The 27,388-nt window shown below is 41.0% G+C and overlaps 2 protein-coding genes across 2 annotated transcripts; both read left to right on the top strand.

Moving 5' to 3' along the window:
- The first annotated feature begins 1,382 nt into the window (after nt 1-1,382).
- On the top strand, nt 1,383-5,243 carry dnajb1b (DnaJ heat shock protein family (Hsp40) member B1b). The gene is made up of 3 exons (XM_038714027.1): nt 1,383-1,782; nt 3,172-3,764; nt 3,914-5,243. Exons 1-3 carry the CDS (start codon nt 1,563-1,565, stop codon nt 4,145-4,147), a joined length of 1,047 nt encoding a protein of 348 aa, XP_038569955.1. The 5' UTR covers nt 1,383-1,562; the 3' UTR covers nt 4,148-5,243.
- A 387-nt stretch (nt 5,244-5,630) lies between these two features.
- On the top strand, nt 5,631-12,303 carry LOC119899801. The gene is made up of 6 exons (XM_038714564.1): nt 5,631-6,044; nt 9,846-10,185; nt 10,539-10,744; nt 11,705-11,800; nt 11,904-11,932; nt 12,043-12,303. Exons 1-6 carry the CDS (start codon nt 6,005-6,007, stop codon nt 12,196-12,198), a joined length of 867 nt encoding a protein of 288 aa, XP_038570492.1. The 5' UTR covers nt 5,631-6,004; the 3' UTR covers nt 12,199-12,303.
- The last annotated feature ends 15,085 nt before the right edge of the window (nt 12,304-27,388 follow it).

The raw sequence follows: 27,388 nt of genomic DNA, 5'->3' as shown, positions 1-27,388 counted from the left end.
TGAAAACATTTTCTGATTACGTCAATACCGATAATAAGGGTGTACAAAGTTGTATGCTTGAAACATTATTAACATCACCAAGACTATCATTATCACAGAAATACCCTGAAATATTATGTTATAATTTTAGGCCCAAATCACAGACCCCTAGGTTCAAGATGGCAATAGTAATAGTAATGTTGTGCATTTGCTACTACAAATATCTGTACCATTATTCATTCAGTCTATAGCAACATTACCTTTACTGTCTATATGTACCTCTGTGTGTATATTGTTTAGGCTCTCTCTCTCTCTCTCTCTCTCTCTCTCTCTCACCCCCAACCGGTTGAGGCAGATGGCCGCCCACCCTGAGCCATGGTTCTGCTCCAGATTTCTGCCTCTTAAAAGGAAGTTTTTCCTGGCCTCTGTCGCCTAGTGCTTGCTCTTGGTGGGAATTGTTGGGTTTCTGAAAATAACGTCACAGAGTACGGTACCTGCTCTTTTATGAAAAGCGCTCTGAAATAACTGTTGTTGTGATTTGGCGCTATATAAATAAAACTGAATTGAATTGAATTAGATCAGCTCATGTAATACAATGATCATTTGAACTATTGTACTGTACTGCAAGCACAAATCTGTTTAACAATCTAAAAACACAAAAACATAGATTTCAAAACTGTAGGCCTATACACACAGTAAGGTAAGATGGCAGCTATCTTTTCTTCTTTGCTTTTTGCCTTCTTGCCATCTTGAAAACAGATTTGGTCAAGCCAGATAAAATTGACATTTATGCTTCATTGAAAGTACATGTTTTACCCAAGGTCTATGAAAATGTGATCAAATTTGTTTTGGAGGACTTTGCCACATGTTATGCCCTGCATCTTACCTGTTGTGCAGAGCACTACTAGCCAGTAAGCAGGGGATTTAGTAGTCTTGAATCTGGGCCACACCCAAGCATAACAAAAGCACCTTCCAGCAATCTATCCAGTCATTTAGGTTTGGTAGGATTCAGTGAGGAGAATCATGTCTGTTTCTCTTTTTTTCACCCAAGGCTTACACAACACATATTTTTATGCTACTCTTTATTGTGGTTTCTCCATTATTCATGGCGTTAGCAGTGCTTGCTTGTGATCTGCCATGTCATTAACGTCCATAGTCACGTTAAATTAGGTATAGAACCTATCCTTTTACTTCATATAGGAACACACTCTTATATGAATAACGTTGAGCGCATTAAACACTTGTTTAAAAGCAGAGAACATGTTCTCGTTGTAGTGTTCATCGCCACACCGAGTTGTGGGCGACTGATAAGGCATGGTATGTTACTGTGAAAGGCGTACGTCCGACAGCACCTGAAGGCAGCGTGCCGTGACGTACCGCTGGGCGTGTCTTCGCTGAGCTGTCAGTTGAGATTGTTCAGGCTTGTTATGGAAAACTCTGGAACTTTCCGCGCGGTTTATAAAGCAAATGTTCGGGTGCAGCGCTGCGAGTTGAGACAGAAGACGGGCTGAGGACGTGTCCCTGACTGAAGTCGTAAATAACTGTTTCTGAACAGCTTTAACGTTTACTAAGGAGGCCGCTGGATGGTAAAAATGGGTAAAGACTACTACGACATTTTGGGAATTAAGAGAGGAGCGTCGGATGACGATATTAAGAAAGCTTACCGTAAGCAGGCTCTGCGCTATCACCCCGATAAAAACAAGTCACCGGGAGCCGAGGAGAAATTTAAAGAAATCGCCGAAGCTTACGACGTTTTGAGCGACCCGAAGAAAAAGGACATCTACGACCGTTATGGCGAAGAAGGTAAGGTTTAACTTGTGTATCATTAATGTTAACGTTACGCGGTGACATTATTGACTCGGTTCTGGGAGTTGAACTAAGTTAGCCAGTTCAATCGTTAGGGTTCATGTAATTCTGTGGTTGTCAATAAGATACGATGGTAACGATATCTAACATGCAAGAGACTGACGTTAAACCGACGCTGATGTGCGTGTAATGGCGCTCCCAGCTCCTCTCTGCTCTGTCCTTCAGCCAGAAGGCTTGTTTCTGAGCCAGGAAAGGCGAGGCTCTGCCGACAGTCACAAGGAAACTCACAATACATGTTTCTAGAAGAACTCGACAAGAGACTTAAACTGAACACAGGTGAAACTGAGTTTAGGAGCTGGAGGGACCCATCTGTTTGGGGGGGGCGTACAGCGTGCTCGCATTTGGATGTTATGCTGTTCATGCTGTTGTCAATGAAGTCATTGTTAATTTTGGTCCATGGAAACCTGACAGGTGGGGCAGTGTTACTGAAATGTAACTGTTACCGATATACTTAGATTTTTTTTTTTTTTTTTTTTTTACCAGTTTAGTAACTTACAGAAGGCCAATATGGCGCCTGATATGTTACCATGGTAAAATCATCATTTGGATCAACATTTCATGGATCTCATGTTGTGTCCTCACTTACTAACTGTTCATTTACAACTTGCACTATGACAACACTATAAAACAATCAGTGCAAGACATATTTAAAACCTATACCATCCACATTCTACTTGCCTGACTAAAACATGTTCATTGTTGTACATTTCTTGTATCAAACCAAGGGAATGTTTCAGCAAAACACATATCAGTACTAACATAAGTTAAAAGTTGACCCTGTGAGGACAGTTAAGAATATTGAATAGATCTGGCACTGTTCACCTCACCTGCTTTACCAACTCACCCATTTCATGTTTGCAACATACACACTGATTTGGCGTAGTGGTCTTTAGTGCTCCTTAACATTCATCCTGGTAATTTCTTAGCTAAGAACATTTCCAAATAAGAAGTAACTTCAGCAGACAGCTTGACAGCCACCACAACAGTTATCGTTGTAGGAGTTTGTAGGTCTGTGCCACATTTATGGTGGTGTCTGTACACAGTGAAGCTGAAGGTGTCAGGTTTTTGCTGCCACAGATGAAGAGCAAATATTGAGTCTTAATTAATTTCTGTTAAAATGGCTATGTCAAAATTGTTTTGTTGTGTCTGTGTTTTTTTTGTTTTCATATCAGTGTGTGTACATCCGCTTGTTCTCATTTTGGGAAGCAAACAGTATGGATGCACTCAATCAGTGGTTGACTCCAGACTAATAAATATATATTGGCCTGGGGTATTCACCTGATGTATCAAATGACAATATATTAATGTATTGTGCCTCTCACTCAGGTCTGAAAGGTGGGGGACCCTCAGGAGGTGGTGGTCCTGGCACCTTTAGCTACAGCTTCCAGGGCGACCCTCATGCCATCTTTGAAGAGTTCTTCGGTGGACGAAACCCCTTCGGACAGTTCTTTGGTGCCCGCAATGGAGGCATGGATGAGGACATGGACACTGACGACCCTTTTGCCCGCTTTGGGATGGGGGGCGGTGGAATGGGGGGGTTCCCTCGCTCCTTCAGTTCTGGAATGGGGGGAATGGGCGGTCACAGTAGCGTTGTGAAGAAGCAGCAGGACCCCCCTGTTGTTCACGACCTTCGGGTGACGTTGGAGGAAGTTCTGTCGGGTTGCACAAAGAAAATGAAGATCTCGCGTAAGAGGCTGAACCCTGACGGGCGAACGCTAAGAACAGAAGATAAAATCCTGGAGGTGCAGATAAAGAAGGGGTGGAAAGAGGGCACGAAAATCACTTTTCCCAAAGAGGGGGATGAGACACCTACAAACATTCCAGCTGATGTGGTCTTCGTATTAAAGGACAAGCCACATCCGGTATTTAGACGCGAGGGATCTGACATCATTTACACAGGGAAGATCTCACTCAGAGATGTAAGTTATGATTACAAATTGTTCTTAAAAAACACATTGTAAAAGATCTTTAAGACAAACGAAAGAACTGTTATCAGCTGAAGTGGAATAAGTTCCTATGATGTTAATTGATGTTTCTTTTCTTTGTATTTCCCCTTCTGTCCCATCAGGCCTTGTGTGGCTGTACAGTCAATGCACCCACACTGGAAGGCAGAACAGTGACCGTGTCAACAACAGATATCGTGCAGCCAGGGATGAAGCGACGCATTAGTGGCGAGGGGTTGCCTTATCCCAAACGCCCTGATCGTCGAGGTGACCTTATAGTGGAGTACGAGGTCAAATTCCCAGAAAGGCTCAGCCAGAGCGCCCGGGACACCATCGCTCAGGTCCTCCCGCGATCTTAAAGGAAACAAAACGGACCTCCAGGACTTAAGAATTGTTACGCTAAACTGCCAACTTTATTTATTTATTTTTTTTTAAGTCAATGATCATATGGACATTCATATGGAATTATAAATCACATCAGACAAAGGACAGACTCGGGACAGATTGTGCTGTTTGTAAACTGTTATGCATGGTGTAAAAACCACCTCGGGAAAATGCTCACCATGACAGACTGCAGCATTTCACAGGCTAGAATGTAAATATGCCCAACATTGTTTGATGTTTGATTTACTGAATAAGATTATATTTTGATGGAAAATAAGTGTATTATAATATATAAAATACATGTGGGATTCTGTGAGAACTGTTTTGTTGGTAATAAAAAAAAAAAGGTTTGTGCTGAAGATTTCTTTTTGGTATAAAATTGCAACGTGAAGATTTGCATTGACTTGTTTACTTAAGACGGGACGTGAGATGTGGAGTAAGATTTTGTATTTGTTTGCATGACCAGCATTGCAGGTCATACACTACACAATGACAACGTTGCATCCAAATGAAAAGCTGTTGGGCGACTGATGTCACAACAAAAGGCAGTGCTTATTGTTATTGTTAACCACTGTTATAGAAAGAACAAAGAAATGAAAACAGGTGCTGTAAACATGAACATGTGGCCTTACAGTTCTTCACTACGGAGAGTCCATGAGGCTCTGAAAGCTACGTGTGGGAAGTTTTATCTTTCCTGCAGAGGGCTAAGGGATGTTACCAATGGCAGGCAGAGGGTTGTAGCGCATGATTCCTGCAGAGACTGAGGTTGCACTGACCTTAATTTCAAATGAAGGGATTTTGAAAGTGATCTTGTTTCATCCTAAATCATGCAAAAGTATGTTTCTAGTGTATTTAGAATAATAATGGCACTTTGGCAAAAATTCATTATGGTAGATCTTTTCTGTTTTGCCTCTCTTCCTCTATGGTTGAATTTCCTTTAGACTGTTCCACATTACCAAATTCCTTTACATTCACAAATTCTGATGTCCCTGTTGTCTGACCAATGACAGGGTCTACTTGCCTAAATGTCTTTTTCTGTTGCTAACCTCAATAAATACTGTTATACACTTATACATATTGGCTGGAATACTGTGGGTGTTTAATGCTTCCACATCATGCTTTATAAGTTGCATATTGGACTGCGACTGGCTTTAAGGAATTGTTCGTTTTATTTCAGTGTAACTTCATTACTCTCTCAGTAAGTCAGGGACGTTTGCATTTATGTCTGGCCCTGCTTTTGCCTACTTAAATTTATATAATAATATATAGAAATATATACATTTTATTTATATATAATTTATATTTCTAGGCTTTAACAAAGACTGTTTTTTTTTTTTTACTAACTTGCTGTAGTACATGTAATTCGACTGGTAGTCTTGGCAAACAGCCCTCTGGCTGTCCCCTGACCCCCGTGATACAGTCAGCAGACGGCTTGTTGAGATGCCCTCCAGCTTCAGCTACCATAGATGCACCAAGCGTGCACAATAAATGTAAACATTGAAGAGTTACACTGCATCCCAGTCACAGGCTGGTTTCTCAGAGCAGTGTGAAAGTGAGATAAGGTTCGGATTACTACTGGAGGACTATAGTATACTGTTAAAATGTAGCTAAAGAGGCACTGTATAACAGACGCATACCCACTCACTGATAACAGCAGCTGAAGACAAAACTGCTGCTGCAGTCATTTGCTGCACAATCACATCTTTGTGGCTTTTGTGGATCTTTAAGACGCTCATGTTTTATGGCACTGAATCAGATGACTAAGTTGAAGCAGACCACTGAATTTGTTCTGATACAGCAGGACAAAATTTTGTTTTTAAGCTGGAGAAAGAATGACGATTCTTCAATGCATCATGTTTTGCTGCCTCGCAGGTGAGTTTTGATGTATTTTACCCTAAAAAAACATTCAGTATGATCATTAGTATGTTTTATTTGTAAAAGTTACATTCTAAATGTATTATTAACCTTGTTGTCAACCATACAATGGTTTATGAGCTCTTTCTAAATACATCTGAGGAACTGCACTTCAGTACAGTAACTCTGAAGTTGTCTCCAACAAGTCCTTAAACATCTAAAAATAGTTTACTCTTGTGGAATCTGTGGTTAATTGAATTGCTTTTTACATGATTGTTTTATTGACAGAAAAATAACCAGCAAGTAATTCTGCTGAATTAAACAACAACAACATAAAACTGTATTGGTTCAAACTGCTTTTTTAAAAAGTAGAAGTAGTTGCTGCTGATTTTTTTTTTTCAATTTGTGAAACAAGTGGCGTCTGGTACCCCAGTGGACACTTGCCATATAACCTCAGTGTCCTTGGGGTCTGCATCTCAACTATTTAAAAAAAAAAAAGGCAAATCACAACCACTCCCTGTGTTTTCAGTGATCACATACAGTTTAATGAACTCCTCAATGGACATAAATTAGACAACATAAAATAAAAATAAAATAAAATTTTCTTTATCAGTCTAGAATATTAGGGGAAGTCAATGGTGAAAGGCCACTATTCAAACCAAGCTACAAAGCTTAATAGTTTGCACATCCAGCGCCAGCTGGAACAGAAAGAGGCTGTCCACATAAAACCAAGATCAAATTTGGTTTGTTTCTTTTTTCAACATAAGCACAGTTTCTCTGGTTGCATGGTATTGATAAAGTTAAGTGAAGTATAAAAATTACAGCAGCAGTGGTATTGTTAAATGTGCTCAAAATGTACTGATACAGACAAATATAAAATGTGCATTAACATTAAATATGTTATGAAGTTATAAAGTAGGCTTACAATGTTTATTTGTCATTATACAACACAAGGTTGTATAACGAAACTAAACTTTGTAATCCCTTCGTGCTACATGCATAGAACTATTAAAATATGGTAAATACATTTTTTTTTAAACTATAGGCTATAGACATTTATTTACATACAAAAGCTTTATACATACACGTACACACCCAGAACATTCTGCACAATTTATATAAATACATTGTCACATTACAGGTTGTAATGTGAAATTAAGTTTGTAACTCCCTTCAGCTATGTAGCAGACAACATACATTAATATAAAAGCAATTATAAAAATGGTAAACAGAAATAAATTACATTAAATTGAGCTGTGCTGAGGATGAATTTGAGTTTAAAGTCTGATAGCTTGGGGGAAAAAGCTGCTCTGTAGTCAGCTGAAACTTCTATATCTCTTCCCAGAAGTCAGCAGGGTGAACAGGCAGTAGGTTGGTGGGTACTGTCCTTTAGCATCCTTTAAGCTCTGCGTAGGCACCTCACCTCACCGATATCACTGATGCTCGGAAGGTGGATACCAATGATCTTCTGAACAGTTTTAATCACCCGCTGCAGAGCCCTCCGGTCCTGGGCCGTGCACATCCCATGCCAGTTTGTGATGTTTCCAGCCAGGATGCTCCTCTGTAAAAGCAAGAAGGCGTGGGAATTTGGCCTCCTTAAGCGTCCTCAAGAAATACAGTCGTTTCTGAGCTTTCTTCACTAGCATGGAGATGTGAGATGACCATGTTAGGTTCTCTGTGATGCTGATTCCCAGGAACCTGAAACTGTTCACCTGCTCCTCCTCAGCTCCACTGATGTAGACAGGAGTGTGTGTCTTTATCTCCTTTTTCCTGAAATCAGTGATCAGCTCCTTAGTTTTGCTGACACTAAGCAGTAGGTTGTTCTCTGTACACCACTCTGCAAGATTATCAATTTCCTCCCGATATGAAGTCTCATCGCTGTTTGAAATACAGCGGATGAGGGCGGTGTCGTCCGCAAACTTCACAACAGAGTTCTATCCATGTCTGGGGTTGCAGTCGTGGGTGTACAGCGTGAACCAGAGTGGGCTGAGTACACAGCCCTGGGGGCTCTGGTGTTAAGAACTAGAGTGAAGGGGGTGAGTCCACCAATCCGAACTGTCTGGGGTCTGTTTGTGAGAAAGTCCAATATCCAGTTGCAGAGTGTTGTATTTAAACCCAGAGTGTCTATCTATAGTGTGTATCTCCGGAGCGTTGGTACTTACACCATGTTTTCATTGACCCTAAACAAACCCACATTGCATACAGCTCATGTGCGCCTGCATCTAGGAGACTGTTCTATTTTTGGTTGCTGGACAGTATTTACCGTGAGTTTTTTAATGGAACACGTTTTAAAGACAATTACATTTAAACCGGTGATACTAACTATTGGGAATTTCACCTGATCCATAATTAAACCAGAAACCGTTTCATCCCTATAGCGGCTATTGGCCTAATCAATATATGTTATGTTAATTTATAACAATGTAAAACACAGAGAAAGGGGAACTCATCGTGATGAACCTGAATATGCACCTTCATTCACTTTTACTGAGCTTTAAAGCAAATCAGCTTATTGTTCATCCTTACAATTCTGTTTCAACTCTCTGACATAGGATCGTGGACACAAACATGACTCCAAATAAATGGTAATGTGATTGTTATTGCTGGACGTATCACTGAGAAACTGTTTGCTAACAAGTTCGCCATCAAAGGATGATGGTATGTAAATGTTCAAAACTTTATCTGTTGCCCCTAAATGTCCAAAAAAAATCAGTTGCAGGTTTAGACTAGAATTATATGTAGGCTATGTATGACTGTATTGTATGTACTGTACAGTCAAGTTGCAGTTTACATCCATGTCTGCCCAGACTCCTATAATAAATGTAACGAATAAGTTAAAGATAAGTGTGTTTTTGGCTAAATGGAAGTTATCACTATATTGATAATATTGTATTATATTTACATTTATATATACTATTATATTGATATGTATGATTACAGTGAATATACACTAATGAACTGATAAATAAAGCTCACAAACTCACAATATCACGATTAGCTAGGTGCGCTCCAAGACTTGTTTGCAGTCACGTGATTCAGATGATACTTGTAATTCCAGATATGGCAGGAAGTAAAAGGTTGAATGGACGAGATGGAGGAAAGCCCCTAATGTGCTATTTATTTTACTCATTGTGTCGTCCCAGTTAATGTGTGTGAAATTTGCCCAATTAATTTTTTTGAGGTCACAATGACCCTTGAACTTTGAGTCAAAAGTGTAACCTTCAGTGTCTAACTAAAACGTTAAAATATGTTCACAATCTCCCCTACTGTTCCTGAGTTATGGTCTGAATAATGGCCAAAAAAGTCACAGTGAAGCTGACCTTTTTGTTCATCCCTTCATTGTATCCCATTAAACATCTGTGTAAAATTGAGTCATAATTAGCGCATCTATTCTTGATTTATGAACAAAGACGTGTTTTGTAAGGTCAGAGTGACCTTTGATCACCCCATTTTAATCAGTTCATCTTTGAGTCCAAGGGGATGTTTGTGCCAGATTAGAACAAATTCCTTCAAGGCAAGAGAGATATCACATTCACGAGGTTAGGACGTACAGACAACATGAAAACATAATGCTTCTGGCCACGGCTGTCGCCAGCATGGAGGTTTAAAAAGGAAACAAATCACTACGAAATATAAAGAAGATATGACTAGTGCTGTGTGCATCCCTTCTCAGAAACTGTTACGTAATTAATTGCCATGCAGAGGTTCTGTAGTATTGAGTTCATTTGTTTTAATGAGCTTCATGCATTTTTGAACTTTGATTTAAAAACTGTAAAAACTGTAATCAGCCGCCGTAACCAACCTTTTTTTATACTGCAGCTGCGTGTGTGGAGGCCTCAGCAGTGCTGGAAGTGAGCGGCCATGTTGGAGGAGAGGTCACCGTACGCTGCTCTGGGAGCTGGACCACGGACAATAGCTCTGAACACCACAACATGTACTTCTGCAAAGAAGTCTGCTCCAGGGAAAACATTCTCATTCAGACTGAGAGGAGTAGGGCTGCCGTCACGCTGCGAGGGAGATATAGCGTGGAGGTCAACAGAGGAGACTTCAACGTGACCATAAAGAGGCTGAAGGGGGCAGACGCAGGGAGATATCACTGTGGAGTGGGGAACACTTTAAATGTGCTGTACCAGAAGATCAATCTCATAGTCCTAGAAAGGTAGGTTTTTGGTTTTTTGGTTAAATGCATAAAGGTTCCTGCAGCCCAGGATTGGTAATTGGTTGGTTTTGCATAAAACAAAGTAGATCACTGTAACATAATTGTTATGTTGTCTGTGGAGCTGTTAAACCCTGGAAACTTCTTGTCTTGTAAATACTACAGACTCTGTCTGCAGGCTAAAACCAACCACATAAAGATGGTGACTATTAAGAGATTGAAATATTGGCTTTGAACTCTTAAACATACTGAGCCCACAAGAACATTAGTCTGAAATTATGTCTGAAGTGAATCTATGTACTGTATAACTTGTGATTTGAAGGAAGTAATAACGTCATATGACAACACACACACAGACACACTATTCTCGCCACTTATCCTCCGTCCTGTCCTCTCAAAGCTTCCACTGTTCCCCCTGGATCTTCTCCCTCCACCACCCGCCTGCAGACCGAAGCACAAACTCAGCCTCAAGGCAGCTTTCCTTCCAGCTCTGAATCGGCAGCATTAACCCTGCCGGCTACAGAGGAGAAGACAAACCACAAAGCAGCAACCAAACTCTCAGGTATTTTACAGTTTAGCAGCTGGTTTCCTCTCGCAAGCTTCAAAACATGTCAGGACGACTTTTTCTTATCCTTATTAGACGAGTCTTTTTTTTAAAAGGCTATGCTCATGAAAAAGACTGATCGTTTCAATATATCAGTACTGAATGCACAGAGGATTAAACTTGAGTGATGGAATCTAAAAACACTCCATAAGCCTTGTGGTTTAAGAGTTAGTAGCCAACAAGTAAAGAGTTTGTTATAGCTGAATGTGCTGGTTTCTTTGAGTTAGATTTTTTATCAGTTTGTAAAGTTTGTTATAATAGAAATCTTGTGAGTTATCAAGACAAAGAAATACCAACTTACCGTCAGGGGGTGGCTAACTACTATATTTTTCAGGTAGTTTAATGTATGCATTGCCAAAAAGTGAGGTAGTGAAGATAAACAGAACATTGCTGAATGTCATTTGTGAAAGAGGCAGAGTTTCCACAGAGTGCAGTTTCAGTGAAAAGTAACTAGACATGTTGGGTTTTGATTAAAGGGATTTATGATTTTTATTTCCACGAGTGGCAAAAATGTGTTGTTGCTGACTTTCTCTTACCCTAAAATGTTTAGATGTGAATGTCTGTGTGCACTGGAGGGAATGATTAACTCAAGAACTATATAAGGCAGGTAGATGGAGGTGATTACAACAGAAAAGTAAATTAAAACATGTGATTGCACAGTAACTCCCAGAAAGGAGAAATGCTATTGACTAAAAGTAAATATTACTATTTCTAGGACAAAAATTGAGTCTGAGATGAGATGGATATGATGGCAGATTGTGTTGAATTATCAAATTAGGATCAGAATTAGTATTTTCAGTATGCAGAAAATCAACTGAAATCAAAACTGTTCTGAAAACAGTTTTAAGATCGGCTGTTGTTGTACAGTAAACGGTGTGGTCACCAGCACAAATGAATGCCTGGCTCTGTTGTTTGCAGATACCACAGTGGTCATCATTGTTTCGGTGAGCCTGGCGCTTCTGGTTTGTGCCGTTATACCTCTTATATTCTACGGACACTGCCAGAGTAGCGTGGGTGAGGTTACACGTACACATACAGTGTGATCTTAAACCCAAACAGAGCATTCACATGTGCATGTACACACGTTTGAATAAATCTTGTTGTGTGTTTGTTTCAGAAGATGAGAACAGACCTGAAGGAAGCATGGTGAGTAACCATTTTGTCATTAAAATGTTCATCTGTAATGACTGTTTTAAGCATTAAAGTTTACTGCTCAGATCAAATTAGTCTTTATGATGATTCTTCTCTATTTACAGGCAGATTACTGTGAGGAAAGTGCAGATGTTGCCTCTACTCAGGCTGCAGTGAGGCTTCAGTCTTTTGAACCAGATGCTGGTCAGGGGTCCAGTGCTCAGGATGCCTCCCAGTATGCTGCCATCTACCAGGCACTTGATCCCAAAAGTCTGGACTGAGCAGTTTATTCCCTTTCTGAGCTGACAGCTAATCTCACCATCTCATCTCTTTTCTGCATGAATGAATAAAGGACAAATGTTTGAATAAATGTCTGTTTGAGTACCTATTCTTCCTTTGCATGTCTTATTTTGCAAAAGAGAGTTAATTCTCAGCTTCACATTATAGTTTCTTACTATGCTAATCATCAGTGAAGTCCTGTAAATCTTCCAGAATAAGACTTAAGTCAGTAAGATTTTATCATCATATTGAATAATACTCATTTAGACACAACTGGTGCTGCCTGATGAACAGTGTTGGGCAAAATACTTCCATAATGTAATACATTATAGATTACTAGTTACTGTCATTTCGTTATATTACAATATTACTTCCTCTGAATTGTAATGCTTTACACTACTTTTGCGGTCCTTTTGAGTTACTTTGAGTAACTTTCACTGCTGTTCTGATTCTGATAGTAAGATGTGCCTGCAGAGGTGGGTCTTAGTGATGTGCAGAGTTATGTCCGGGGATCAGGTGGGTCTTTGTCATAAAAATTAACCTTTTGATTAATAGCGGGGGTGGATGAGTGAAATAGGATGAATTGTCTCCCCATTAAGAAAGAAGCTGTGCGCATTTATGCACGAGATACGGTAGCATAACGTAGCCTAAGTGATTAGCCTATTTGAATCTCCCGACACTCCGACAGGATCGCAGCAGCCTCTCTAATCATGAAAGTAGTTTAGTTTGTTAGAGCTCAAACACATAGCCTATAGAAATCTATTTAGACATGATTCATCAGGGGAGCTACCTTTTAAAGAGGAGCCGAGCTCCCCCGTAGTTTGCACAGGAAATAACGTTACTCTTTTACTCATGGATTTGTTTTTCTGGTGCCGAAAGGTTTCTCTGTGAATTATTAAAAAACACAAACAGCACTTAATTTCAGGTTAAAATGTGTTGTAACAAAGATTGTGACGGGTACAGTAATGCTGATTTTTTTTTTTAGTAATGCAGCAAAAAACATCGTATTACTTTTGTGACACGTTACTCCCAACACTTTTGATGAATTTTAAGGTGTTAAGGCCACAAGAATTTGCAGGACGAGGCTAATATGTGGCGCACACGGGTGTGGAAGATTTAAATGCATACATAAAGAGGAGATGCACATAACAATATGTAGGCTATTGCATTTCACTTTATTTCTTTGGTTTGTTTTAATTAAAATCTTCTATACACACCATTCTGCCGATATAGTCAACAAAAAATATGGATAAGATAATGGTTTCAGTGACAGAACGAAATAAAGCGCACTGCACACAAAGCACTACTGGGATTGCTAGGTCATCTATTGTTGTCAGAGTTTGCTGAGTTTAAAATTAGTAAAGTAGTGTTGCATTAAGACCTGCAGATGGTGCTATACGGTTCACACAGTCGTGTTCACTCTTTCCTCTCACAATCACCTCCTGACAGCTGTGACCATGATTCCTTTAGAAACCTTGCAATATATAGTCTAAAATAAAACAATTACAAGGCTTGTTGTTACCCGTTTTGTCTCTGCATGTCTCTCTCTAGTCATAAAAATCTGAGGAAAGCAATGCAACAGATGGCAGAGCTACATTTATACAGTTGTCTGCAGACATCTGCATGCACACACTTAAGAAACATAAAAGAGCACCAATACCATATATTTTATAATATGGTTTAGTAAGCGTTTTTATTTTTGCTTAAAGTTTTTTAATGAAATTAATAAAAAAAAAAAGTGGGCTCAAAACTCACTTGAAGTCCACGCCTGTTTTCTCGTTGCTTGCATCAGCCACTATTCTGCTTTTAATGTGAGGACTCCGGGTTGGATTCAGCCCTGTGCGTGCTCCCGAGCCTCTCTCAGACTACAGCGACAACACGGCAGCTAATGACATGCAGTCCACTAACACCATAAAACAACCATCTCACAGCAAAACACAGGCTCCACGTAACAATAAAGGTTTATGTGCTGAAGCCCATCAGACCAAACACATTCAGATGATGTCGAGTAAGAACAAGAAGTGAGCATTAGTAAAGCTAGAGAAACACAGAAAGTCATGTTAGCTCGTCGGCTAACGCCGAGCAGTTGCTAATGTTATCCGGTGCAAAGTTATATCACTTTCCACATTACTTCACCAACTAAAGCGACCCATAATAATAATAATAATAATAATAATAATCTTTATTTGTAGAGCACTTTTCAAAAACAAGTTACAAAGTGCTTTAACAAGTGTAAAGACAATAATACCCAAAAGACAATAATACAAAAACAATACAAGATAAAAGCAATGGTTAAAAGCCTGGCAGCTGAGTTCTGGACACTCTGGAGTCGATCAGTAGATTTTTGGGTTAAACAAGTGAAAAGGCTGTTGCAATAATCCAGGCGTGATGAGATAAAGGCGTGTAAAATGGTCTCGGTGTCCTTAAAAGTTAACATAGATCGAATTTTTACTATATTTCTAATTTAATAAAAACATGACTGAACAAGCTTTGTGGTGTGCTGCTCGAAATTTGAATTACTATCAAACCAGACACCAAGGTTCTTTGCAACAGGCTTAATGTGATTTACTAGGGAACCAGCAGATGGCAGTATTTGTTTTGCCATCTGCTGGGACCCGATGACCAGGATTTCTGTTTTGTCTGAGTTCAGCTGGAGGAAATTATTTGACAGCCATTTTTTAACTTCACAAAGGCAGTTGTTAAGTGAACTACCAGGGTCTGTGGATCTGACGGGCAAGTATATTTGTGTGTCATCAGCATAAATATGAAAAGAAATACCATGTTTATGGATAATATGTCCAAGGGCAAGCAGATACAAGGAAAACAAAATGGGTCCTATGACCGACCCCTGAGGCACACCATATTTAACTGGACAGAACGAAGAGACATAGTTGTTTACAGACACGCAAAACTTCCTATTTGACAGGTAGGATGAAAACCATTCTAGGGCAGTACCAGAGATCCCCACCCAGTGCCTCAGTCTGTCTAACATGATTTTGTGATCAGTGGTGTCAAAAGCAGCACTAAGGTCCAGGAGTACCAGTACTGAGCACATGCCTTCATCAGCAGACATTAAAAGGTCATTGGTGACTTTATGGAGGGCAGTCTCAGTGCTGTGGCACTTCCTGAAACCAGACTGAAACTTTTCAAATAATTTGTTATTTTCCAGTACAGTGAGCAGCTGTTTGGACACAATTCTTTCTAGAATCTTTGCAATAAAAGGCAGTTTTGAAATTGGTCTAAAATTATGTGGGAGGGAGGGATCTAAACCAGGTTTCTTTAAAAGTGGGTTCACACAAGCCGTTTTAAAATAATCAGGGACACAACCAGTAGATAGGGAGCTGTTAAAAACAGTAAAAACTTTGTAGGTATTACATCAAGTGGGCTGGAGGACACTCTCATTTGTGATACTGTTTTTAAAAGCTCAGACAAGTTGATGGGATAAAACTGGTTAAAACTCTCGTTGCTGTTGAGGGACCTCTGAGTAAGAGGCCGTGGGGGTAATAGAGGCTCGCTCTGATTGACACCACCTTATTGGTAAAATAAGATAAAAACAATTCACAGTCATCATTACTTCCAGCTGAGGCACAAGGAGGGGTTGGGTTTACCAACTGATCCACAGTCTTAAACAGAAACCTGGGATTGTGTTTATGTGTATCCTTAACTATGTTATTGTAGTTAATTAATAAATCCTTCAGACTCAGGTAATGGATATGGAGACTGGATTTTTTCCATCTGCGCTCTGCTTTCCTGCTTTCCTGCATTCCATTTTTAGGCTGCGAATGCTGTCATTTATCCAGGGTTGCTTACTAGCTTTAGACGTAGGCCTAACCTTTAGATGAGCAGTAATATTTAGTGACAATAAGCAGATATGATTGAAGTGATCGACCAGATTGTTGGTGTTGGAATCAGACAGGTGTTGGCTTTGGCTCTGAAAGAATGTGCAAAACTTTGAAACACTTTGTTCATTAAAGATGCGAGAACACACGGAGCTTGGTGAGGCGGCATGAGTAACAGGCGAATCGCAGCTAAAAACAATACATCTGTGGTCAGATATGGTCATGTCCATGTTGTGTATAACATATGTGCATTTGACGCATAACAGTTTAACATAGCACTGTAGCAGCTGGATAGAGGATTAGTGACCTTTTAAGGGGAGAGCAGAGGTTAGTGGTTATGTGCAGACTCAGACCCTTATATGGTGTCTAACAGATGCCTACACATATCCTATAGAACTGTGCCCTTATATGGATTGGTGCCTTAGTTTGCAGACTCAAACCCTTCTATGGTATCTAACAGATACCTAAACATGCCCTATATAAGTTATGTTTGATGTACAGAGAGACAGAGTGCACATCGGGCTGGGTCTCTCTCCAAGCTGCTGCAGAGCTTGTAATTGATGCTGAACTCCTTGATGTAATAAACTTTTATGATCAAGAACAGTGTCAAGCGGATTTCTTCTCAACACATCATCGCAGCATTATTGTTTGGACACCACATCCACTAATTCCACCGAGGAAATGCTGATACTCAGGGTAAAAACCAAGTCCAGTGTATGACCACGGTTATGTGTTTGCCCTTTGACATGTTGTTTGAAGTTAAAAGAAGTGGCCATATTTAAAAAGTTAGTTGCATTAACATTGGTGGGGTCATCAACATGAATATTAAAATTGCAACCACAAAGAATCAATTCTGTCATAATTTAAAACCAGAGTAGATAAAAATTCAGGAAGTTCTGACAAAAATCCTCCAGGCGGTTTTGGGGGTGATAAATTATAACAAATATGATTGGGTTGCAGCCCTCCAAGAGTGTTTAAGAGTGAGAACTTCAAAGGAGTTAAATTTATCACAGCGTACTTGACATATGACATTTAAAATTTTTCCTATACATGTTCACTAGCCCACCACCACAACCACTGACCCTCGGTTGACTAAAACAATCATATTGAGGTGGACACAGTTCAGCTAGCTGGCTATAGTCATTCATTTGCAACCAGGACTCAGTTAAAAACATAAAATCTAGATTTGCAGACAAGATAAAATCATTTAAGATAAAAGTCTTACTTGGCAGAGATCTCACATTGAAGAGAGCCATTTTAAATTAGTTTGTTTTGGGTGCTGGAGTTGGTGCAGTTGTCCTAATTCTATGATTTCTGTGTAGGATCTGTACATTTCGGTTTACTGGTCTATGCCTGATGATGACAGGAATAGAAGTCTTTGGAACAGTTCTGGTAGCAGACGGCTTTACATGCCAGCAGGTGGAGACAGTTGTTTGTGGCAGTGAGGCAGAGATCTGTTCAGTGAGCGGTGGTGTGTCCAGGTGTGCTGCATGAATGATTAGTCATTCACGTAAGTCATGTGTGGAGGACCGCACCACATGCTGTTTGTGAGCAGCTAACATTTCTGAACCCCGTTTGTTTGGGTAAAGTCCGTCTGTCTTAAAAAGAGACAGTCTTTGCCAGAAAATATTAAAGTTATCGACATAACACACACCAAGAGCCCTGCAGGCGGACTGGAGCCAGTTGTGGAGGCCAGGGAGTCTACTGAAGCGGCCAGCACCGCGACCAGCTGTGGGAATGGGACCAGAGATAAAATGTTACTATCCTGTATACCACTGTTGATTTAGCCTGCAAGAAAGGATGTAACGGTAAAAAAGCTAATGTGGAGCAATTTGTTTACTAACGTTAGCCTATAGTGATGCAGCCAGGAGCAGCCAGCTAACGCTACAGTAGTTCGGACGTGTCGCTGTTTGTTTCGTTTCAGTTCAGTTTAGGTCTATTGTGGTTTTACCAATACTCAGGTACAAAGCTTCTCCACCTCTCCATTGCTTTAATTAACATGACACATTAACACATAATATAAAACGCTGCAACAAAACCGTCACAACAACCCAGAGGAAGAGCCATACACAGTAATGTTACTTACTGCGGTCGTTTTATAAAGTGTGACACAATCTCGTTATAATATTCAGTCCAGCAGTAACGAACATGGATTAGTTCAACCTAGCTGATAAAACTATTACTGTAATGTTGCAGTAGGGGTTTACCTGGGTTTCCAGTATATTGTATGAAGCTGTCTCCCTGTCTGTCTATAACCGCTGTCACTCTGCCTTTTTCCCAGGAGGACTGTGCCAATATGCGGCTGGCTGCGCTGAATGAAGTAACGTTACGAAGCCGGTGTTGATCTACCTCTGAGACGGGAACGTTGAAGTAGCAGAGCCTGAACATGTCTGAGTGAAAAGCCACTCTGCATGATGGTGTTCCTGCGTTTATTGCAGGATTTCTGAATGAAAGTGGTTGTGTTGTGTTGTGTTTTGGATTATGCTTGCTCATGAGTTCAAGCGAGCACCCGTACGAGCACACGCCTGGTAGCGATCTTAAAACTGCACCGCTAGTGGCCGCTGGAAACTACATAATGCCCCTTTAAGTGAAATTATTCTTTTCAAAAACTACATCTGGGAATTGGACCCATTATGAAGCAGTTAAAAGTAAATGTAAATGTACTTTATGTAGCGAAATTCCTCCTCTGCATTTAACCCATCCCTGAAGGGAGCAGTGGGCAGCCATTGTCCAGCGCCCGGGGACCAACTCCAGATTGAAATGCCATGCCAGGTCAAATGGCACTGACAGGAGAAACTTCCCAACCGGGGAAACCCCACGCATACACAGGGAGAACATGCGTTGGGCTCTTATACAGTGGACACTTTTTTTCACACAAATTGTTACAAAAAACAGTGAGGGAAACCAAAGTCCTTATAGGCAAGTCATGCCACTCAGCCACCATCTTGGCAACGCCTCTGGGCGGCTATTTTGGACTAACAAGACCATGCTCCTATCTGAATGAATGGGGAGAGTTGCACTTCCCTTTTCTCACTCACTGTTGTTATTAAAGGGAGGAAGGCTCCAGTTTCTTCTTTGCGACCTGATAGCAAGAGCGTTGGGATCTCAAATTATTTGAAAGGATATTTCTTGCAAATTTGAAGGTTTCTTTCTGAAGGCTTAATGTGTGAGTTTAATGCATATCTTACATGCTGACGTGCATATGTGGTTACCAAATTATTTGCATACATATACATGGCTTATGAAGATCAATTATTAGATCCTTTCCTGAACAGATTTCACAATCAGCCTTATTAATTGTAGTGGCTATTTGTCCATAAACTTAAACAAAAACAAATAATAACAAACTTCTCAAATGGCCACTTGAGGCTACGTCATGGTTAGGCTTTACGCAGGTTCAGAGGTACCAAAGCAAGATAATGTCCATAACAAGACTGAGTTTGAGGAGGTTTATTCACACACATAAGCAAGCTTACAGACATTTCTGCTGCCTCTCTCACGCTGGTAAAAAACCATATGCCCTCGTGCCTGCGGCACCTCTCACCTTGACCTACTTATGCAAATGAACATAACACCATGTGACCAACAAACGACAATGCAAGTAAAGCATAACTACAAAATAAACCAAATTAACTTTAACAAGAAAAGAAAAGAAATAAATTGGGCTATAAATTAACTCAAACCCAAAATAAACAAAAATAAGAATATAGCTCCAACAACCCAGCCCCTAATTGTAACGGTACTTTACCCACAATTAACCTTAGCTTTAACACAAAGGAGCTATTTTCTAATTGTAGCTTAAACATTAAACTGGAATCTTCACATCTTCAGATTCTCCATATCTGAAAGAAACAAACAGATGGAAGACAGAGATAGGAGAAAGAATGAGTCGTCTAGTCAATTATTAGCCTCCAAGAGAAGACAGAGCTTGGTTATTGGTCTGTCCAGGATGCTGATCTTCGTTTGGACCTTCACAGAGCGAACCAGTCCTCTAGAGTCAGCTGTGGTGCTTAGAACTCTGCCCATCATCCATGAGCCTCTTGGAGCTGTGGCATCAGCGATTACGACAATATCTCCTGGAATAAAGTTTCTCTTTTGCTTCGTCCATTTTTGCCTTTCTTGCATTACAAGCAAATACTCTGCTGTCCACCTTTTCCAGAAAAGTTCCGCAACGTACTGCACTTGCCTCCATCTCCTCTTAATGTACAGATCAGATTTCTCGAACAGACCTAATGGCAGAATGGGCTTGCCTTTTAACAGGAGAATGTGATTTGGAGTAAGCGCTTCTAAATCATTGGGATCTTCTGAAGCCTTAGTTATTGGCCGGTCATTGAGTATCGTTTCCACCTCGCAAAACAGCGTTTGCAGACCTTCCTCGTGCAGCAGTTGATGTCCAACAACAGAGGTAAGTACACTGCGCACAGAGCGAATCAGACGCTCCCAAACGCCACCTTGGTGAGATGCAGCTGGGGTGTTAAAACTCCATCTCATTCCTTCCTGCACAAAAGTCCTGTCAATTTTAGAGTGATTTAAAGCGGCCAATGCTTGCCTCAGTTCCTTCTTCGCACCAACAAAATTTGTGCCGTTATCTGACCTTACACTTGTCACAGGTCCTCTTCTGCAGATAAATCTTCGCACAGCATTGATGCAGGAGTCCGTGTCGAGGGAATGCACCACCTCAAGGTGTACTGCGCGGCTACTCATACAGGTAAATATCACTCCATATCGCTTCAGCACAGTTCTACCTCTCCTCACCTCCAATGGTCCAAAATAGTCCACTCCCGCATTTGTAAAGGGTGCGTTATCAGGCACAACTCTTTCCTCCGGTAAGTCGGACATCTTCTGTTCTCCAAGCTTTCCTCTGTACCTTCTGCACACTGTACATTGTGAGAGAATCTTCCTGGCCGCAGAGTTGGCATTTATGATCCAATACTTCTGTCTCAATCTGTGCAGCATGTGATTGCGTCCAGCATGTCCAAGTTGGCAATGGATGTAACGCAATATGAGCTGGGAAACATGCAAATCCTTTGACAGAATCACAGGATGCTTTACCTCCCACGGCAGTGCAGATTTAAACAGACGTCCACCAACTCTGAGGATGCCATCTTCGATGAAGGGGTCGAGGCGATACAGAGGACTGTCTTTAAAAACAGTCTTTGGGTCATGTTCTAGTGAGGAAATTTCAGTACTGAATCTTTGGTTTTGTGCAAACTGAATTATTGCCTTTTCAGCTTCCTCCAAGCGCTCTGGTGTCAAGCTGGATTTTCCAAGTGCGGCTTTGAATTTTTTAATCTCCTTTTCCACATTCTCATTCTGGTTGACCACATATTCTTTTCTCTTTCGGCTCAAAAGTAAAAGTCTTTCTTTCAGCTCCAACAGCCAGGCCACTGATGTTTTAAGCTTTCTCCAGGATGAAAAATAGTGAACGAGCTGACTGAGAGGATTGTCACTGTGTATTGTAACAACATTCACCTTAAGTTCCCTTTTCACCTCTGCATCATCAGATGGAATGGAAGAGGAGTCCAAGTCGAGTTTCGGCCACCTGGTGGGGGGCAAGTGCAAAAAGTCCGGTCCTTTTAGCCATTTTCCTTTCCCAAACTCCTGAGCTCTTAGTCCTCGAGAAGCTTCATCTGCAGGATTGTCTTTGGTGTTTACATACCTCCACTGATCTTTGTCTGTGGATTCTCTTATGGTACTAACACGATTGGCAACATATGTGTGAAAGCGCTTTGTTTCATTGAAGATGTACTTGAGAACAGTAGTGCTATCGGTCCAAAAAACTGACCTTTGCAATGGCAACTGTAGCTCTTTCAACAGCATTGTGTTCACTCGAACAGCAAGCACAGCTGCAGCAAGCTCAAGGCGTGGAATGGTTAGTTGCTTTAGAGGAGCGACACGAGCCTTGCCTGTGATAAATGAAACATGCACGTTGTCAGTGCTCTCCAATCTCAAGTATGAAACCGTGCCATATCCTGTTTGACTAGCATCTGAAAAATGATGCAGTTCTGCTTTCACTTGTGTTCCAAAGTTTTTGGGTTTAATGCACCGTTCCACTTTAAATCCACTCATGTGCTGAAGTTCAGAGAGCCACTCAGACCAGTGTTCGGAGACATCACGGGGAACTGGCTCATCCCATTTGAATTTCATTCTGCACAACTCCTGTAACAGTAACTTGGCAGGGATTATGAAAGGAGACAGAAAACCCAGCGGGTCGTAAAGAGAGCTCACCACAGAAAGGATGCCCCTCCTAGTGTGTGGACGTTCCTGCACTGCAGTCCTGAAGCTGAACGTATCTCCTTGAACACACCATTGCATCCCCAGAGCTCTTTCCACAGGGAGTTGGTCCCTGTCCAAATCCATGTTCTCCAAACACACTGCTCTGATCTCGCTAGGAATAAGTACAAACACATTTGAGTTATTTGTGACCCACTTTTGGAGATGAAAGCCGCCTTTTTTACAGAGAGATGTTAATCCATGTATGAGCTTCACTGCATCTTCCTCTGTCACAGTGGACTTAAGACAATCATCCACGTAGAAATTTGTCTTAACTGTACGAAGGACATCGGGTGAATATTGCAGTGCATTATCCTCAGCAGTTCTCCTCAGTGCATAGTTTGAGCAGCTTGGAGAGGATACAGCTCCAAACAAATGCACGCACATCCTGTATTCCTCTGGCTCCGCTGTAGCGTCTCCATTGGGCCACCATAGAAAGCGCAAGAAGTTAACGTGCTTATATGGAACCCGGACCTGATGGAACATGGCGTTGATATCAGCCATAACAGCGATGGGCTCTTCTCTAAACCGAAGGAGGACACCAATTAGCGTGTTAGTGAAGTCTGGGCCCTGCAGGAGCTGACTGTTCAATGATATACCTTTGTAAGTACAGCCGCAATCAAACACAACACGCAACTTTCCTTTGGTTGGATGACGTACACCATGGTGGGGAATGTACCACACCTTTCCTTGTTCCAGAGTGGGCTCATTTGTGGGAACCTTTTCTGCATATCCTTGCTCCAACATGTTGTTAAGGAAATCAACGTATTGAGCCTTGAATGAAATGTCTCTATTAAATCTCCTCTTCAGGCCTTGGAGTCTTTGTAGTGCAATGCAGCGATTATTTGGCAAAACAGGATCATCAACTCTGAAAGGTAAGTCAATGTGATAATGTTCATTGTTAAGCACTGTCGTACTCTCCACAATTTTCATGAATTTAATGTCTTCTCTTGACATCTCAAGTTGTTCATCACTTGTTCTTTCAGTAAAGTCATGATTATACTGTTGCATCAACATACTTTCCAAGTGTTCCACAGATATGCGATTAGCAGTTACAACAATGCATCCTGATTTGACACCAGTACCTTCAGAGTCTCCAGCACGAAGAGGCCCATTTATGACCCAGCCAACTCTGGTCCTCACTGCATACGGTCCACCACATTGACTGTTTATCAGTTCCCATGGCTCCAAAACTTTAGGAGAGTCGGTTCCAATGAGCAAGTCTACATCTGCATCTACTTCATGTAGCCTAATGCTGCTCAAATACGCCCATTTGGCAACATCATCCTGACATGGCACATTGACTTTAGAGACAGGCATTTTTGTTTGTGTCAGAACAGATGGCAGCTCAATAAAGTCATCGGTGTCAAATCCAGACACCTCCAGACCGGTTACTATAGTAGTGTTGATGGTTTTAGTCTGCCCCATTGTCCTTAACACTACATTACAGTTTTTTCCTGATACTCCCAGCCTTTCAGCCATACTTGTAGTACAGAAGGTACCAGAGCTCCCAGGATCCAGGAAAGCATAAGTATGCACAACTTTATTACTTTTCTGACTTTTCACCTGCACAGCCACAATGGAAAAAACAGCAGTATCCTCTTCACCAGCCCCAATATGACCACACGTCTGCTGCTTCCCGGATACAGTGCTCACAGTTTCTTTGGAGGTTATCCTTGTAGTATCCTCCTTCTCCACATGCAGGACAGATGGGTGCTTCCTGTGACACACTTCACAATCCAAACGACTCCTGCAGTCTTTGCTTGTGTGTCCATGTTTCAAGCACCCAAAACAAACGCCCTTCTCCTTTAGAAACTGAATCTTGTCCTGTTGTGTCTTTCTTCTAAACTGAAAGCATTTTTCCAGAGTGTGATTGGTAAGATAGCAGAATATACATTTGAGCTGGTTACTGTGAGCTGTCATGTTTTCCATTTCTTTATGTCCATCCTTTGGTGCATTAATGCTGGTGGCAAATGTACCACTTTTCCCTTTCTGCTTAACTTGCATGGATAGCTTTGTATAGCTGGCTGGAGAAACATCATTAATATTTCCAAACAGAGGATCTGAAACAATTTTGACTTGTTTTTCAATGAAATTCACAAAATCAACAAACACTGCTCTGCTTCCAGTTTGTTCCAGTATGTCACATGCCACATTTCTCCACTTTTCCCTCAGCTTGTATGGGAGTTTCATTAAGATCGTCCTGAGGTTAGCTGGCATGTCCAACTCCTTCATATACTTTACATGATGTACTATATTGGAGCAACCTCGAAGGAACAAAGCAAATGACTGCAAAGCATTAACATCCTCAGGTTTTATTGAGGGCCAGTTGTTGATTTTGTCCATGTAAGCCGAAGAGATTTTATGTTCACTGCCAAAATGTTCAATCAAAAGCGTTTTTGCTCTTTGATAACCTGGTTCAGAGGGCATATGCTGACAACTTCTCACAATGTCTCTTGGTTGCCCTCTAGTGTACTGTTCTAGGAAGTACAGACAATCACTGAAATTTTGAGTTTTATCCTCAATGCAATTTTCAAAGGCTCTGAGAAAAGATTTGAAATACCGGGGATCTCCATCAAATACAGGTATATTTCTCATAGGCAGAGCAGAGGCTGTGTTTTGTTGGACCAACAGCGCGGTTATTTCATTTTGACGCTGCATGATGTTCAAAATGTCCGGAGAATTGATGGATGGATTATCGTCACAAACATCTTGCAAACCCGGTGATTGTGTATCTTGCCTTTGAAACACAGGAATGACATTAGGTATGGGTAGTTGTTTTACAACATGTTTGGGTTGAACACCAACAGGGACAGAATTTAACAAGCGACTGGAGGTAGGTTCAGAGCTTTTATTGGCGGGCACATAGCGTTCAGCATTCGGATTTAGTTCATATGTCCTTTGAGTTTCTGACCTTTTCAAGTAAGAATTCATGCCATCTGATGTTTGAGATGCACATCTTGACACTTTAGAGCCACACTTTGAGCTTACTTCCAGAACCTCCAATTTCGCATTTGTCACCTTTAATTCTGCCTCCAGAGCAAGTTGTTCCTTTTCTCTCCTTAAATGTTCCCGTTTCTTCCGTAAGTCCTCTTGTTCAAGTCGTATTTGTTCCTCCTGATCCTCCAAAATATGCCTTTGTTTTAGAGCAGCCATGCGTTCCTGTAACGCTGCTCTTTCTGCTTGCACTAATATTTTTGCAGATGCACTGGATGAAGTCTTTGACAGTTTAGAACCAGCCTTTGAACGCGTTTCAGAACCTTTATTGGATACACTGTCCTCAGGCCCAATATCAGTTGGATTATCAGGTGGTTTAATTGGAAGTTCATATGAATGGCCTGTGTTTGATAACCAACCTTTGACGTCATCAATAAAGCTTGAAAAACACTTTTCCTTTTGTTCAAAATATTTATCTTGTTTCTCCTTCTCGTCCTGAGGTATGTCCAGTGACACAAATGACAAATGATGTTGTTTTGCCTCATCAACACATATTATTATTTGATCCAAAAGAGACTTGACTGCATCAATATTGTCTGCAGAATGCATCAACTTATCCATCTGATTCATGTACGATTTGGCTCGTCTGCATTGCACCGATCTCTTTTCCTGACACGTTTGCATAAAAACATCATTCCTTTAGCAGTAAAACTTGCGCGTCTTCTTGTAGGAAGCGCCGTGTCGCTTGTGGCTTTAGATGCAACGTCAGACATTTTACCCTTTGTTGATGTTGGTCATGTACACACACAGTTGCTTGCAAAGAGTGTGTAAAGCACATACCTTGTGGAACTTCATTTGTTGCGGTGGTTGCCTTTGTGCACGGAATTGAATGAACGCAGTAGCTGTTGTTGCGCGCGGCTGTGCGCATCACCTGTGAAGGCTTTGGGCCTTTGCGAATTCAAATCGCAGCAAATAATACCCTCCACTCCGTAGTGCAGCTCCAGCGCTCCAGTAGCTTCACCGTTATCCAGTACGGTGTCCAGGGAAATTTTACACTGTCGGATGGGTCGTATTATTCGATGTTTGCACTGCATCCAGCCCCCTGGCTCCGTCACTCCTAGGCCCTTTCCTTTGTCTCCCACATCCAGGTGAATAATCCACTTTCGAAACGGCAATTCAGCAAACGACAAGTCCAGTATCCACGCAAACCCACAATATATCCAGGGCAGGTTTTTTACTTAATGTAGTGGCTATTTGTCCATAAACTTAAACAAAAACAAATAATAACAAACTTCTCAAATGGCCACTTGAGGCTACGTCATGGTTAGGCTTTACGCAGGTTCAGAGGTACCAAAGCAAGATAATGTCCATAACAAGACTGAGTTTGAGGAGGTTTATTCACACACATAAGCAAGCTTACAGACATTTCTGCTGCCTCTCTCACGCTGGTAAAAAACCATATGCCCTCGTGCCTGCGGCACCTCTCACCTTGACCTACTTATGCAAATGAACATAACACCATGTGACCAACAAACGACAATGCAAGTAAAGCATAACTACAAAATAAACCAAATTAACTTTAACAAGAAAAGAAAAGAAATAAATTGGGCTATAAATTAACTCAAACCCAAAATAAACAAAAATAAGAATATAGCTCCAACATTAATATTTCAGCTTTTGAAATCTGCAAAACATAAAATCCTTTGGTTGGTTCATTCACATCACAGGCAAACTGCACCCAAGTCCACTTGGAAGCGACCACCTTTTTCAAGTGGTCTCGCTGTGGTTGTTTGCTCCGCAGCAGAGTTTGATCAGCCAAAACAAAAGGTGTGAAAGCAAAACTCAGGTACAAAGCAGGTGGAATCAACCACAATACAAAAAGGCTACAGTATCCATGCTGGTGCTGTTTGTTGCATGAGATGAGAACCTTTTGGCAGTGGTGGGCAGTGACGTAGCACAAAATTCTGGGTCTTATACATAAGCAGTCTCTCGTTAATAATAATAATAATAAATTTTATTTATAATGCACTTTACATTTCAGGGAAATCTCAAAGTGCTACAGCAACAAGGGGTTAAAAACAGTTCCAGAAAATAAAAAATCGCAATAATTGAACGTTGGACCCCTTCCTCTCTTGGTTCATGT

The sequence above is a fragment of the Micropterus salmoides genome, unplaced genomic scaffold (assembly GCF_014851395.1).
Source record: "Micropterus salmoides isolate LMB-PRFRI ecotype aquatic unplaced genomic scaffold, ASM1485139v1 Ms_hic_scaffold_12, whole genome shotgun sequence".
In the NCBI taxonomy this organism is placed as follows: domain Eukaryota; kingdom Metazoa; phylum Chordata; class Actinopteri; order Centrarchiformes; family Centrarchidae; genus Micropterus; species Micropterus salmoides.
This window is presented reverse-complemented; position numbering and strand designations above follow the sequence as displayed.